The following is a 17,586-nucleotide window of genomic DNA, read 5'->3' as shown; positions in this document are numbered from 1 at the left end:
TACAGACCATTGTTTCATTTGTGTGAATATATGTTGCTTTCCACTTCTAAATGACAAACATTACTTACGCATTGTCTAAACGCCATAAAGAGATTTTTGATCAGAAATAACCGTCATGAATATGTGTATGTAAAAATAAGAAAGTCGATTTGTTTGCCCATTGGAATAACGTTTTTTAAGGCAATGCTACTTTGGAAAACCTACTCAAACAATGGGCACATTTAACTTTTCTTTACATGTCATCACCCTGACCTCTGACCCCTGACCTCTGAACTCTGAAAAGCCTGCAGTATATAAATAAAGTAGTTGTATTACCCATTGGAACAACGTTTTCAAGGCAATGCTACTTTGGAAAACCTACTCAAACAAGGGCAAAATTGTACTTTTCTTTACATGTCATCACCCTGACCTCTGACCTCTGAAAAGCCTGCAGTATATTCATATCAATGAGTGACTCTTACCCTGTAGTAGTCGCTGCTGTAGATGTCCCGGGACATGCCGAAGTCTCCGATCTTCACCAGCAGGCCGTTGCCCACCAGGCAGTTGCGTGTTGCCAGGTCTCGGTGCACAAAGTGCTGCGACCCCAGGTACACCATGCCCGAGGCGATCTGCGTGGCGATGTGCAACATCTGGGACAGACCCAGCTCCCCGTTGGACTGCAGCGGCTGGCCGTCCACCAGGATCATGGCGTCCGGACCGTGGGCTCTGAGGAGCAAACAACAACACTGAGTGAATGGAGGAAGTGAGACTGAGGAGATCTGTAGGGTTACATGAACATCAGCAGGAGAGGACTCTTTAAAGTAGAGACACTACATACTGATATACACCTGAACATCAGCAAGAGAGGACTCTTTAAAGTAGAGACACTACATACTGATATACACCTGAACATCAGCAGGAGAGGACTCTTTAAAGTAGAGACACCACATACTGATATACACCTGAACATCAGCAGGAGAGGACTCTTTAAAGTAGAGACACTACATACTGATATACACCTGAACATCAGCAGGAGAGGACTCTTTAAAGTAGAGACACTACATACTGATATACACCTGAACATCAGCAAGAGAGGACTCTTTAAAGTAGAGACACTACATACTGATATACACCTGAACATCAGCAGGAGAGGACTCTTTAAAGTAGAGACACTACATACTGATATACACCTGAACATGAGCAGGAGAGGACTCTTTAAAGTAGAGACACTACATACTGATATACACCTGAACATCAGCAGGAGAGGACTCTTTAAAGTAGAGACACTACCTACTGATATACACCTGAACATCAGCAGGAGAGGACTCTTTAAAGTAGAGACACTACCTACTGATATACACCTGAACATCAGCAGGAGAGGACTCTTTAAAGTAGAGACACTACATACTGATATACACCTGAACATCAGCAGGAGAGGACTCTTTAAAGTAGAGACACTACCTACTGATATACACCTGAACATCAGCAGGAGAGGACTCTTTAAAGTAGAGACACTACATACTGATATACACCTGAACATCAGCAGGAGAGGACTCTTTAAAGTAGAGACACTACATACTGATATCACCTGAACATCAGCAGGAGAGGACTCTTTAAAGTAGAGACACTACCTACTGATATACACCTGAACATCAGCAGGAGAGGACTCTTTAAAGTAGAGACACTACCTACTGATATACACCTCTTCATGATGTATTGTATCATATTTGTGTTATTACCTTCTCTTAAAGTTATATAATTGCACTTATAACTTCTGAATGTGTGAACCTTTTCCAGCAGGTCAGACTCTGACCTCTGACCTCTGACCTTATTTCAGAGTGCTAATAAACCCTTATTCTGGAGCCCTGTTGTAGCTACGGAGAATTAGCATCACAAATACAGGCTGTTAGAAATATTAACGACAACCTGCAAGCACTTAGGCGGTTTTAATTGCACTGTTTTAATTTATGTTGTGGCCTGTTATACATGTGATACATTATATATTCCTTCACGAGGAACTTCAGTCCACATATTGAAGTTGGGTCTAAAACTCTCCTCGGTGACGATGGAGAGAAACTCATTTCCCGCGGGACGCTCCTGCTGTTCTCACCTTCCCGTCACTTCTCCATGCGGGAAAACCTCTCTCAGGCTGTCTCTCCGTTATCTGCTCACTACTCTTGGCTTTTAGCACGAGTGTGATTCCGCTCGGAAAGTAAAAGATTACACGTACGGTATTACGCGATCAGGATACAAGGAAAAGATAACTGTATTCCCTTAAAGTTGTAAAAGGATCAGATGTTATCTCTTCTCTGTGAGCTGTGCTGTTCTAGGATAATACTTTAAGTGTGAATACTTCTACTGCCTGAATCTGCTTCATGGTTTTCACTTTCTTTGCTTCATCTGTTCTGCTTTTAATTCAGCCGGTGAACCCACTGTTATCTTTTTAGATTAAGTTGCCGATTACATTTTCTTACAGGTAACTAGTTATTGTAATGGACTACATTTTTTCTTCCTTAGTTTGCATATTTGTGTCACTACACTTTTCTGCAGGTCATCCTCCGATTATCCGAAAGTTACGCCGGACACATCAGATCCTCTTTTCCATTCCTACTGATTCCACACATGTCATTTGTTAAATGTGTCCAACAGGACCCATAGACCGAACAGCAGCCGCGCCTTGCACCTCGCATGAAAACATTTCATCATTCGCGACATTGCCTTTCATTTCAGGAATGATTTCCCAACAGAAAGTCTTCACACACTCTTGAATCCTCACACACACACACACGCACGCATGCACGCACACACACACACACACACACACACACACACACACACACACACACACACACACACACACACACACACACACACACACACACACACACACACACACACACACACACACACACACACACACACAGCTGTCAGCGCTCTTGATAACACACACTTCTCTCTCAGACTCCTCCTGTGAACACCGGCTCCACTTCCTGGTACCAGAGCGCTCGCTGTTCAGCCGTCGTGTGGCTTTTGTCGGAGCTTATCAGAGGGCACGTCCCTCGGTAGAGTCTGGCATTACGGAACAAAAGCACTCCAGTTTGCTATCCCACAAAGCCGTGAAGATGGGAGGATATCAACGGGCTTTTCTTTGACCCTGATCGAAGTTCTTATCAACGTTCTTTAACTAAAGACATGTAGCACTCTTCCTGTTTCGTAAGGAGCTATGATCTAGTGCAGGGGTCACCAAACTTTTTTAGGGCGAGGGCTACAAGTCGTGAGCTACTTTTACTCCTCTTTTTTTGTTTTTTGCAGTGTATATATTTTGCACATTTTAACATTATTATATGCTGACCTTTAACCTTTGTGTGCTGTTTGGGTCTGTGGGACTTTCAGTGTTTACTAAAAGAACAAGTATTCCATTTCATTATTTTAACCTGCTTTATTTGGGGGTGGACGGTCCTCACCTCCTCTAGGGGGGGGCCTCACCTCCTCTAGGGGGGGCCTCACCTCCTCTAGGGGGGTCCTCACATCCTCTAGGGGGGCCTCACCTCATCTAGGGGGGTCCTCACATCCTCTAGGGGGGCCTCACCTCATCTAGGGGGGGCCTCACATCCTCTAGGGGGGGCCTCACCTCCTCTAGGGGGGGCCTCACCTCCTCTAGGGGGGTCCTCACCTCCTCTAGGGGGGCCTCACCTCCTCTAGGGGGGTCCTCACATCCTCTAGGGGGGTCCTCACCTCCTCTAGGGGGGCCTCACCTCATCTAGGGGGGTCCTCACCTCCTCTAGGGGGGTCCTCACCTCCTCTAGGGGGGGCCTCACCTCCTCTGGGGGGGGCCTCACCTCCTCTAGGGGCCTCTCCTCCTCTAGGGGGGGCCTCACCTCCTCTAGGGGGGGCCTCACCTCCTCTAGGGGCCTCACCTCCTCTAGGGGGGCCTCACCTCCTCTAGGGGGGCCTCACATCCTCTAGGGGGGCCTCACCTCCTCTAGGGGGGGCCTCACATCCTCTAGGGGGGGCCTCACCTCCTCTAGAGGGGGCCTCACCTCCTCTAGGGGGGCCTCATCTCCTCTAGGGGGGGCCTCACCTCCTCTAGGGGGGGCCTTCACCTCCTCTAGGGGGGCCTCACCTCCTCTAGGGGGGCCTCACCTCCTCTAGGGGGGTCCGGGGGCATGCACCCCCGGGAAGAGTTTTTTTTAAATGTTGAAGTGAAATGTTGAAGTGAAATGCATCAATCTGCTGCACTTTGAGCACAACATGCATGTATGGATACATGCATGTTCAATAATCCAAACATCTTTAGAATATGATCACAACCAACAACAAATCATTTAAACTTGTTTATTCTGATCTTATGTTACCTAGTTAGCATTCTTTATTTCTATGTATGCATATTTTACTAATCACTCCCTTTTTAAACAGTTTTTTGTTTACCGTCCTACAGTAAAGGTGTGCTCTCTCTCTCTCTCTCTCTCCCTCTCCCTCTCTCTCCCTCTCTCTCCTCTCTCTCTCTCTCTCTCTCTCTCTCCCTCTCTCTCCCTCTCTCCTCTCTCTCTCTCTCTCTCTCTCTCTCTCTCTCTCTCTCTCTCTCTCTCTCTCTCTCTCTGGGGACACACACATGGGATTTTGAAAAGAGTGGGGGACATGTCCCCCCTGTCCCCAGTGGAAATTACGCCATGCGTGTGTGTGAGTCGAGTGCAATAAATATATAAGCAAGTTGCAACACACACACAGTAACACTCTGCCCCTCATGTGCTGCATAGGCTGCATGCTAGGCTGTTCGATGGGGCTGATGTGTAGATTCTGCCAGAAGGAAAATCACGGTCCAGTAAATCAAGCAAGAACGTGATTGGTCGATATGCATTGTGGGGGAGGGGGGAGGAGGGGTGTGGTAGTAAGTAGATAGAGTTCGCTATGATTTAGGTTTCCTTTATGCATAGGGTAAATTCTTTTAATTACATTTCCTTTTTTGTTTTGTGTATTTTATACATTTTGGATTTGCTTGGCGAGCTATTTTTAGAACATGCCCTGCGGGCGACTCACGTTGCCCCCGCGGGCGTCTGAGTGCCCGCGGGCACCGTGTTGGCTACCCCTGATCTAGTGTTTATATCACATTTTGCTTCGATATTTTAACCATAATTGACACTACAGTATCTGACCATTGCATGTATGATATATGTGTAATGTGTGTATATGTAAAAGCGCTTTGAGTCATTGAAAAAGCGCTATAATAAATGTAAGGAATTATTATTATTATTATTACTCAGCCGGGGCAAGACCTTGTGATGTTTTTAAAAATGAGAAATCCTTTATTTGTCCCAACCAAAGAAATATCAATGTTACAGTAAAGGGGACAGTGCTGACAAACGCACATCCAATGAGTATAGCTAAAATATTTAGAGTGTTAAAGAGGTACGCAAACCTTTAAAGAAAACAAAAACGTAAATAGGAGGACATTTTGTTCTTAGAACCAATATCGGACAAATTCTTCTCAAAATAAGTTTGTTTGCAGAAAAAATATGTTTTAGTGTCACGATGTTTTCAGAGAAATGTGGCGTGGCAAAAACTGGTTCAACTTGACTATGGGGTGAAATAATCCGTCACAATCGTAGCTCAATTGGAGTTAGAGGACTCAAACTTAACTAGTCTCCTAAAGAGGCGTGTTGTATCTGCCGCGCAATCAACTTTCCAAAGCGTAAAAGTAACCGATTTAACTTTTAATACTGTCAGTAAATTGGTGGACATTTGAAGTCTAACCAGTACCCTGAGTGAAAAGGCTTCGAGCTAAGGTAACACACACACACACACACACACACACACACACACACACACACACACACACACACACACACACACACACACACACACCCTGCATCATGTTTCCGCCTGCTTTACTTCTTCCTGTCTGTTCATGTGACTCATCTCCAAGCTGCTCAGCCAGCAGTCGCTCCGTACATTAAGGTTAACCTTCGGTGAGAACTGACCTGAGGAATTTGTTGAGGTCTCCATGCTTCATGTACTCGAACACCATGATGAGAGGGTCTCCGTCGACACACACTCCGTAGAATTTAACGATGTGGTCGTGCTGCAGGTTGGTCAGCAGCTCCGCCTCCCTCTGGAAGTCCTTTCTCGCCGACAGATTGGGATCCTTCAATGTCTGAAAGGACGAATAGAAAAGTCAGCTAATTGAAAACGGAAAAACATAACAATGGCTGGTTGGGACACGTTTAGAGAAGCCAGTGTATCCATGACAGCCTTCATTGACTTACAATCATTTGTCTGACGATTAATTGTTCATAGAAGCCAGGTATAACACATATAATTCCTGTTCAGTTAAAGGTGGAGTAGGTAAGTTTCAGAAACCGGCTCGAGATACACTTTTTGTTATATTCCATGGAATGCTCTTAACATCCCGATAGCAATGAAAATCTTAAGTGCTTTGACAAAAAATCCATAAAGAAATTTCATCTGTAGAAGCCGTAATACTGTAAAAAGTACAACAACAAGTAGGCCATCAACAAGTAGGCCAACCAATCCGTTTAGCCGGGCCTACCTGCCTGTCAGCCTTACATCAGGGCACAAACTTATCTCGTGCCCTCATTGGTCATGTGCGCGTTTGTGTGTGTTGGGGGAGGGGCTCTGTGAGGAAGTGGCAGATTTTCTCCGGTTGTGAATTTTCAAATTCTAGCGATCTCGAGCCGGTTTCTCAAACGTACCTACCCCTCCTTTAAATCATAATAAGATTTCCGGTATGTTGGTTTGTTCATTCTTGAAGCAGCTTCCTGACAACATTTGAAATGTTTGACCGCACAAATTCCCAATAGACACTTGAACGCACCATAACTTTTCAAAGCTGTTCCAAAAAGTACCAACACTTTGAGAGCGAAGTCATTGTTTCCGTCTTGTTCTTCGTCACATCCGGTGTCCGGCCCCTACATGTTGCTGCAATGTCAGCTGCACTCCATCCTTCTTTCTCCAGCGTTATCTACAATCCAATTAAACCTCTCTGTTTTAATCATCCTTTCAGTTCACCCAATGTGTCCTTGAAGTGATGGCCATGCTAGAGGAGTCGCTCTCGTCTTCACATGTCTGTAGTTCCCTTAATCCACAACTGTACAGACTTACATTTCTCCACAAATGTCGAATTTTCTTACAAAATATGTACATTCGTGTCTCTGAGAAGATGAATCCTGCTAACTTGTTGACTACTAAAGTTCATTCTAGTACCATGTAAAGTGAAATGGTACACAAATGCTTATCTTTTAATTCACTACAGATAATCAACGACCCTTGGAAGTCCAACAACAACTTGTGATCCCCTGATTTCTCATCTACTGCATCAGAAGGTCAAAACTTCTCCATTGCTTTATTTATGAATAATCATCGGTATAACTCATGACCTTCCAATCCACTTTAATATGCTAACCTTGACCTCATTGAAACCAGCATGGCAGTGGCATCAAGAGCACGCTAGCAGAGCAACTAGCATGGGCCTACGAAGTTAAAGAATTATGTTCTAGTTATTTTCATAAGACGACAGCAGTGTTAAGGGAATTCACCTAAACGTACCATTTCGATGGATAGAGGATTTTAGTTTTGCTACGGACATGTTAACAAAGAGAATGAGTACAGTGATACATTCAGTGCAGTACAATTCAAGATTCCTGTCCAACGCAGCTTTTAGAAATAATCCAGCATGGCTAGATTCCTGGGGTGTGTTTAAAAAGTCCAACGAATTATGTTCCAAGACTTTTCCTTAGAACTTTTTACTTCAGAGATATGCAACATTACTTTGGAAAAGACAACAGCAGTATAAAGAGAATTCGCCTAAACTTACTGAATGCAATAGTCGAAGATTTATGTTTTTCTAAGGAACAATTTTAACAAAGAAAATGAGTACACCGATAAGTTCAATGCTGTCCAATTCAAGAAAGATTCGTTGTCCATCGCACTATAGCACAAAAGGATCCTCCATTGAATCTGAAAAACATACATTTGGATTTTATTGACGGTTGAATGGTGAGTCGCTTTGAATGTTGATGCCGCGCGAATGGTCGGGCATACTGATCTACGTTCCTTTCACAAAGGCTGGTACAGTGTGTACTATACTAACAGAGATAATAAAGGGAGCATTGAAGCCCTGTTACGTAGCATTTAGCGAACTCGTCCATGGCTGCCACTTAGAGACCATGTTGGAGAAAAAGGCTATTCATCTGCAGTCATAGTCCTGGAACGAATCACTCTCTCCCTAACCATTGGTTATTCCCAATCATCTGTTGCCTTTAGTTACTGCATACAGCGTAATGTTGCGAATGCTCCTTTGTCCTCAGCAGATCCATGGGAACAGGAACGGAAAGATAGCAGGGTTTGATTATAGGGTTCACCTGATACGGCACGGCATTGAGTCCAAACCAAATACAGTTACCTTTTATATTCATCAATAAAGCCTTGAAACTCTGCCCTTGTTGAAGAGTGTCGTCTTTGTTGTTTAGCAATACGGCATACAGTGCGTGGCTCTGCATTATATCCACCTAATAATCCAGCGTATCGCTTTCAGAGAGGAGGCTGGAACAACTTTACACAACAGAATTGATCTGATTGGTAGACGGATCGAGAAAGGACCGCTTTGAACTCCTCCGAAGTGGAGTGCTCAGAGCAAATCAAATCTTGATGGGAGGGCAGTTGAAGGTGACAGTATCAGAAAACAAGGAACAATCAAATAACATGGCTTTTGTTGTTGGAGGAAATAAAAAGACTCTTGACACTTCATCCGCTACAAGAACACACAGCCATCTGCCTCTCTTGATCTCCCACACTTCTGCTTTCTCATCTGCTGACATTATTGCAGACGCACAGACCTGGATGGAAATGCCTTTGTTCATATGCGCTGGAGAAGTGGTGGAGATGTACGGCACAGTAGGTAACATGGCCATACAAATCATATACCGAATCAAACCGCACTCTTACGGCCACTACATTTTCTTTTTGTCGCTGCTTTTAATTGAACTATTCATATCTTAGACTGCACTGTACTTTTATGTATTTTTTATTTTTATGTTTATTTTATTAGCTTTTATTTTGAATGGCCGGTGGTGGCGAAGTCGATAGGGACTTGGCTTGGCAACTGGAAGGTCGCCAGTTCAAGTCCCGGCAAGACCAAGTGCTACCGAGGTGTCCCTGAGCAAGGCACCGTTCCCCACACTGCTCCCGGGCGCCGTTCAAAATGGCAGCCCACTGCTCCTAACACTAGGATGGGTCAAATGCAGAGAAACAATTTCCCCACGAGGGATTAATAAAAGTCCGTCTTATCTTATCTTCATGACTGATTTTAAATGCCATTTTCTTAACGTCTTTCGTTTTTTATTTTTTTTTGTAAAGCACTTTGAATTGCCTTGTGTTGAAAAGTGCTATATAAATAAACTTGCCTTGCCTTACACACGGCGGCGTGCGTTGAAGCTTGTCGGTGCGCGTGTCTGAAGCTCGACCAACAACCAATCACGTGAATCTCCTGCCCCGGACACACAAGCACGCGGTTTGATTGGCTAGAGCTTGTACTGGCATGTGATTGGATCGGCTGACGGTTCCGTTGAAGCTTCAACAGTAGAACAGTGCTCTACTTTTGAAGCTACGCTTTGCTCCCACAATGCAGTTCGGCGAAGCGTGACGCCACCCCGTTCAAAGTGAATGGGCAGAAGCGCTGAAGCTTCAACGCACGCCGCCGTGTGTAGGGGCCGTTAAGGAAATGTTTCTTGTCTGGGCATCGCTCCAAAACAATACCTCCAAGTGCTCGACTAAGATCAATTGAGGCAAAGCACTGCCGTAGCTTTAAAAAGGTTTAGGACCAAAGTATATTGTTGAACTCCTGCATACTTACGAGCCATCAAGGTGCCTCAGGTCTCCTGGGACGGGTCTGCTATATTCATATGCATATATTGTATTGGGCTTGTTAACACTTGAATACTGAGACAAGCACTAGATAAATACCATCTTATTCTTCAAGGCATCCTATATTCTGCTTTTAGGGGTTTTCACTTTCCTGTTGTATTGGTTTGAGTGCATGTAAATGGTCTGCAAAGGCTACACTTCCCCCCAGCCTGAAACGCCTCCATTGGAGTCCTTTGTTTACTTCCTGAACATAGTGACATCACCATATAACACTCGCGCTTCTATTGGCTAGCGCTCCAACAAATTGTAAGTGATAAGGCTAAGGGACTTCTCGAAGCGGTTGACCAATCACACGATAGCCGGCCAGCTAACCAATCAGAGCAGACTGGGCTCTGGTTTCAGACAGAGGGTGAACAAAACAAACTATTCTTTCACAAATTAGACGCTTTGCATTGTGGGATTGTTGCCAGAAAGATGTGTAAATGACACGGACAATACTTATTTTGTTCCACGATGCAATGTTCCATACTGCGTCAAAGGCCTGTTGCCAGTCTTCATACGTTCGGTTCAGACAGAGGCGAGCAGGGGTCTTTCCCTCTCCGATAGAAAGTGTGTTATCGGGAACTCCCTTTCTTCCTGCTGTTCATTACCCGAGCGCTCGGAGGAGACGTACCTTGACAGCCACCAGCATCTTGTCCTTGGTGGGGCAGAGGTTGTAACACTCTGCCAGGAAGACTTTCCCGAATGCTCCCTCACCCAACTCCCTCTTCAGGATGATGTCTCTGCGCTTTATATGCTGGACCACTAAACCGCAGACAGGCAGGGAGAGAGGAGGGGAGGGGGAGAAGAAGAGCATTTTATAAAAACCTTTCCTCAGATGTTAAACACAAGAACAGAAAAACAGACAGAAAAATGCTATATTTGAAAAAAACATGAATATAATTGTCTGTAAAGCAGGAGAATGACATCTGAAGTTTCTAAAGATACAGTACGGTATATGTCGTACACAATTAAATATGTACACATTTTGATTTACGCTAATGGTAAATCCATAGAAAAAGATTATTCATATTTGAATATCTTTATTACTATGAGTTCCTTCAGCTTCAGTGAAGAGCAGCAACAAAGCACACATGTCAATCTATCGATAAGAAGAAGTAAGACAAATGTTTTATTTAAGTTTGAAAACATGTATGAGAGAATATTGGGAACATTAAAGTGTGGGATGACACCGGACCTGCGGAGCTGCAAGTCTCTGATATGGATTACTCTGGTTTACTGTCGGCATTGAAACAACATCACACAGCTGGGAGACCAGGGGACACTAATGAGTGACGCACAGCTGGGAGACCAGGGGACACTAATGAGTGACGCAGACAGCTGGGAGACCAGGGGACACTAAAGAGTGATGCACACAGCTGGGAGACCAGGGGACACTAAAGAGTGATGCACACAACTGGGAGACCAGGGGACACTAATGAGTGACGCACACAGCTGGGAGACGAGGGGACACTAAAGAGTGACACACACAGCTGGGAGACCAGGGGACGCAGACAGCTGGGAGACCAGGGGACACTAAAGAGTGACGCACACTGCTGGGAGACCAGGGGACACTAATGAGTGACGCAGACAGCTGGGAGACCAGGGGACATTAAAGAGTGACACACACTGCTGGGAGACCAGGGGACACTAGCTGTGTGCGTCACTCTTTAGTGCCCCCTGGTCTCCGTTGCGATGTGAGCTTCTGGCAGCTCTTCTTTTATGCGGCGCCTTCAGTAAACTCTCTGCATGTGTCCTCGAGCTGCTGAAGCTGTTTCTTATTATTTCACGTGTGTTGGCAGAACTGTATTTTCCTCTTCGCCTCGTCGCTCGGTGCAGAGAGGTTTCTCCTAATGGAAATGTGTTCGCGCGCTGCAACACGTTTGCTCCGCAGTGTTCACAGCATCGAAGCTGAGACTTCTATTGATTAACAACATGTTGAAAATGCACCACGTTTATAAAAGAAAGAGATACGGTGGAGTTAAACAGGAAGTGCTGCGTGAACTGAAGACTGAAGCGGACTTCGAATCACGGGGTAGCAAGTTCGAGTCCCGCCGCCGTCAGCATGTCGTTGTGTCCCCGACTTCCCCCCAAGTCGCTTTGGACAAAGTGTATACAACTTGTGTGATACTTTTTAACTTTGGACACATCTACTCTTGGCGGTCTCTTATATACTGTTGTACAACAATATAATAACTTCTCAGTGTGTCTGTGTTTCTATTTTGTTATGTCTTGTTATGACTTGAGTGTCTAAGGTCTCGATCCATAGTGAGGGAAGAATACATGAACAGAGGAAGAAAGAGAAATACTAAGGCAGAAAGCCGGTGTTGAATATCAGGGGTAAGAGTTTGACCCGCGAGGCTCGGTGTGAAGATTGAGAAAGTGTACGAGTAGTTGGCTCCTAAAGAAAGCTGCTGAATAAAACATGACCGCTTGTAGCTTTGCCTTGAAAGTAACACTGCTTCTATACAAGTGTACACATATAGTCTATATTTAAACATGCTTTCCAAACAATGACTCATGGCCAAAAGAACGAGATCGCGGATACAAGCGGTCGAGATGGATTTTCTCCGCAGGGTGGCTGGTGTCTCCCTTAGGGATAAGGTGAGAAGTTCGGTCATCAGGGAGGGACTCGGAGTTGAGCCGCTCCTCCTTCGCGTCGAAAGGAGCCAGTTGAGGTGGTTCGGGCACCTAGTTAGGATGCCACCTGGGCGCCTCCCTAGGGAGGTGTTCCAGGCACGTCCAGCTGGGAAGAGACCGAGGGGTAGACCTAGGACCAGGTGGAGGGATTATATCTCTTCGCTGGCCTGGGAGCGCCTTGGGACCCCCCAGTCAGAGCTGGTTGATGAGGGGAAAGAAAGTTTGGGGCTCTCTGCTGGAACTGCTACCCCGAGACCCGACCACGGATACGCGGGAGAAGATGGACGGATGGTTTCCAAACAAGACATTGAGATGAATACGAAAAGCACAGCGACAGCAGCTCTCTCTGATTTAAAGTATGCATGGAATCAAACAAGCATGTGTCGTGCCCGGCAACACGACACACAGCCACAGGTGAAAGGCCAAAACAAACAAGTTGAATATTCAATTAAATCATAAATTATAAATTGGATTCCATGTGAAGCTTTCAAATGAAATTACATTGCGAGCAATCAGTGTCCAGTATGTGTTTAACAATACTTCCTCATACAGTACAGAACGGGCGATGCAAGCAATTTACAAAAGTCACTTTATTATGTGGTCAGATTAAGACGAGCTGGACACATGTTATCTTCACTCCACTGCCCGTTCATTGGAGGATTCATTTTGAAACCCCGCCCTACCTCTCTGAGCTGCTACACACCCACTCTCAGGTCAGCTGATCAGTCGCTCCTGAGGGTGCCACACACGAGGTCTAAGCGCAGAGGGGGCCGTGCTTTCTCTGCTGCCGCCCCTACACGATGGAACCACCTGCCCTCGCTCAGCAGACAGGCGCCCACGCTGTCTGCTTTAAATCCCGTCTTAAAACCCACCTCGTCTCCTTAGCATTCAGTAGATTGTTGCTTTTATTTTCTTTCAGTGGTCTATTGTTTTTATTATATGGCTGTTTTTTATTTTGTAATTGTTACTTTCATTCTGGTTTGTGTTGTGTTTGTATCTTTTATTCTAAATGTATTTATTTTATGTTTTGTGTGGTTTTATATTGTATCTCTCTGTACAGCACTTCGGTCCGGAGGTTTTAAAGTGCTGGATAAATAAAGTTGGATTGGATTTTCTATTAATAGGACTAAAAGGTGTGCCAGGATCCACTGCATGAACTACACATACATGTACCATGAGAACAAAACATGTTTTAAATCATATTAAAAATGTATTCTTTTAGTTTGAGTGTAAAATCGGACTGGTCCTTTTTGACTGTGAAATTACCAACTCAACTCATTTCTGCATCTATCGAGTATCGACTGCCCTTGGAAACATTTTATTATGCACAAAAGAGTATTTCTTTATCTGTACGAGCAGGCGTTTATATAAATGCAGACCTTGAATCTGCTCAGACTGCATGCATACTTTTATTTTTAATAAATGGCTTCCTATATAATCTTGCTGTCAAGTATGTCACCAAGTCCAATATATCCTTGAACACTTTCAGGGTCTTTGTATCCACTCTCCATCTGTCTATATGTATATTATAAAATAAGTCACTGAGTGCACAAGACTATGAAGCCTACTGAGGAAAAACAGAAGTGCCTGAGATGAGAACTGAGGAGCTGTTGCATCGGTTGTCGTCAGCGAACATCAGGGAGAGGCTTCATGAAACTCTCAGAGCGCTGCTGGCTTCTCCCACGCCTCTCTGGTGTCGCATTGCACATACAGTCAAACATCATACTGGTGGTAGGTGAACAATGCAGCTACTTATTTCCAACCTGACGATGAACACTGTCCCTGGGAGCTTATGTTAGCTTTGGTTGCTATCTTATAAGGCTATCATTAGCTTATTGTTGTAATTAAATACAAGGACTTGACACCAAACTCTAGAGACCGTAGAAGGCAAATACAAATGCTACACAGTTGACTTTAGTCTATATACTTGTAGAAGACAAAGGTTAGATCAAGGCCGTTGATATATATTTTGTGTTATGGTTTTAATACAATCTGATCTACTTTACTAAACAAAAGACAGCGTGTGTATTAAGCTCTGATAGCTGCTAATGCTATACAACACAGTCTCATGGCATTTTGTGTTATAGCCTCGAAGTGAATCTATTGATTTACACGATACACGATTTTCGCATTTGTTTCATGTCACACAGAACGATTTTAAAAGCAACGTAAATAATAACAAATTTGAAGGAAAAAGAGATTTAAAAAAATACAGATTTTAGTATTCTGACACAGAACGATTTTAGAAGCAATGTATTTCTATTGGGAGTATTTGATTTTGATTTGATTGGATATACTTAATTAATCCCCCATCCTAGTGTTAGGAGCAGTGTGCTGCCATTTTGAACGGCGCCCGGAGAGCAGTGTAGGGAACGGTGCCTTGCTCAGGGACACCTCTTGGTCTTGCCGGGACTTGAACTGGTGACCTTCCAGTTGCCAAGCCAAGTCCCTATCGACTTCGCCACCACCGTCCAAGGATTTGGGCGGCAAAACAACCCTGACATTATACACTTTAAAATAAAAGGGTTATTCAGGCTCAGGGTAAGATATTGAGTAAGATCATGTTTTTATGAACCCCACAGCTTCCGGTCTTCCACGACCCGACCGGACTAAAAGACGTGGTGCCGGCACGAAACACACTACCAATAGAAATACATTGCTTTTAAAACCGTTCTGTGTGACACGAAAAAAATGCTAAAATCGTGCTGGTGAACACGAATCAATAGATTACATACATTTCGTGACTATAACACGAAATGCCGTGAGACTGGGTTGAGATATCTCCATGAATGGAAGCTACGCATTGAATGTGGCTGTTTTTAGTAACATGCAAACAACGAAATCAGAAACTCTGATAGCCTCCGATGTGGGGTTAATTTGTAAAGCTAGTTAGCCAGGTATGCTAACTGTTGGGAACATGTACTCTTTCAAGGACAGAGGTTTACGTGATAACAGGGTGTATTGCAGGATGTATGAGAAGAGAAGCACGGCAATCTGTTTTAGACATATGATAAGCATGATCATTTCTGACACTGGGCCTCAGCTAATCTAATCAAGCACTGCTTTGCACCGGTATTCCTCCATCTTGTGACTGTGTACCTCCCTCTCTTGTAGATCAGCATGTGAAGGACGTTTATGACGATTTTCGCATTTTTTTCGTGTCACACAGAACGATTTTAAAAGCAACGTAAATAATAACAAATTTGAAGGAAAAAGAGATTAAAAAAAATACAGATTTTAATATTCTGACAGAGAACGATTTTAGAAGCAATGTATTTCTAAATAAATACTTGGATCCTGAGATTGAAGATCAAGCCGGGGTTACCCTAACATCTGCAGTGATAGCTTATATTCCCTACACTTTTGCTCTTGTGTTTTTGGTTTTGGAGAAGGTAAAAAACGGAACGCACCGTCCAAACTATTTATATATACGGAGAATATTTCTATACTACCTTGTGCACACTGCCTCGTTGTGGTTGCTATGCAATGGTTGCACAGCTGCTGTTCAGGGGTTAGGGGCTTAAGTCAATTACATAAAGACATACTGTATCCGAGGTGTCGTTGGTTACTGAACCACTATTTTCCAGTTCATTACTTTGCATCTTTACTGCCGGATCTTGTTATTCAACTTGTAGGGGATTTGCAGCAGTGATAATAACTCGGAGGCGTCGGCGGCTTCATTTATTTCTCAGAGTCGTTTAATGTCAGAAATATTCCCTCATTCAAAAACACGGATTTGACTTCAGTCGGACCGTTTATCCGTGTTTCCTGAATCACCACACCATCTGGCTGTGAACACGCGGAGAAGGCGGCTCATGAGAAATGTCACCTGCTCCTCTGGTGTTCCTGTCAGACGCTATCTTTCACAGCATTTCTGGAGTCGGTGTTAAACATGAAGACGTCCCGGTTATAGATCAGAACACAAGTGCCTGCAGAAACTGGCAGGCAGTTCGCCGGGTGAGAGAGCGCCACCAGGGACCCTCGCATATCGCTGCTGTCAAAACGTCATCCTGTGAAACTCTGCTTTACAAGCGGCGAGAAAAATCACCCTTATGTCGATACACTTATTTTAATTCAAAGTGTGCTTTGACTGGAGTTACATGTACAAATGTCTCGGACACTTTCTCAGCTGATAAATGGGTAGATATGTTTTTCTCAACTCAAGGGTTTCCAGGCTTCAAATCTCACTGAATCCAATCTTTACCTTTCCACTATGGCGCAACCTTTAAAGGTCACATATTATACTATATTTTAATAATATATTATAGCGCCATATCGACAAAACATATCTATGAAGTGTTTCATATTACCCCTCTATTTCAGCCCTGTTACAAAAGTACTGATTCTGGGTCAGTAGCTTTAAATGTAACCGAGCTGCTGCCGGCCACATTTCAGATATGACCTCAAGTCCGCAGCAAATCTGGATCAGCTCCGTTGTAGAGAAGAGAGAGGGTTTTATTTTCGGACACTTTGTGAGTCTCCTTACACACCAGGGACACATATGTATGTATGAAAGACATCAAGAGGTAGGGCTGCTCAATTAATCGTATTTGAATCGCGATTATGATATGGCTTGCATCTAAATAAAACGATACTTTTTTTATTGTTACTTTTTTTTTTTTTTTTTCAGTTGAATTAAACTTAAAGTTCAAGGTAATCAACTGTTAAAAACCAACTGTTCAAATAGTTGTTCTCAATTTGAATTGTTTTTTTAAATGGATGTTTTCAAAGTCAATGAATAATCACATTTAATAAACTTATGATTTTTGCCATAATCGAGCAGCCCTATCAAAAAGTACTTTGTGCATAATAGGAGACTTTTAAGAAATACGATTACTCTTTTATTTTAGTTCTTTTTTGTGCAAGCCATCATTCATGATTGTCCTTTTTATCGCCTGCAAGTCTTGCTGATGATCCAGGTGTTGAAGCTTACACTAGTGTAGCACCCATCATTAAACATCTCTGGATGAGATATTTGGTGAAAAGCCAAAAATGTACAAAACAAGAGGTCATTTATCATCAAATCGTTTTAACACCCAGAATGCAATA

At 43.8% G+C, this 17,586-nt stretch overlaps 1 protein-coding gene across 1 annotated transcript in view; it reads right to left on the bottom strand.

Moving 5' to 3' along the window:
• LOC117442891 (NT-3 growth factor receptor-like) overlaps window positions 1–10,714 on the bottom strand; it is a 43,545-nt gene extending 32,831 nt beyond the window's left edge. The window contains exons 1-3 of the mRNA XM_034078834.2: window positions 10,532–10,714; window positions 5,958–6,130; window positions 462–705 (exon numbers count right to left, since the gene is read on the bottom strand). Coding sequence (XP_033934725.1) covers window positions 462–705; window positions 5,958–6,130; window positions 10,532–10,714 — 600 coding nt within the window. The remainder of the gene's footprint in view (window positions 1–461; window positions 706–5,957; window positions 6,131–10,531) is intronic.
• Between the last annotated feature and the right edge of the window lie 6,872 nt (window positions 10,715–17,586).

This window comes from Pseudochaenichthys georgianus, chromosome 3 (assembly GCF_902827115.2).
Source record: "Pseudochaenichthys georgianus chromosome 3, fPseGeo1.2, whole genome shotgun sequence".
NCBI lineage: Eukaryota > Metazoa > Chordata > Actinopteri > Perciformes > Channichthyidae > Pseudochaenichthys > Pseudochaenichthys georgianus.
This window is presented reverse-complemented; position numbering and strand designations above follow the sequence as displayed.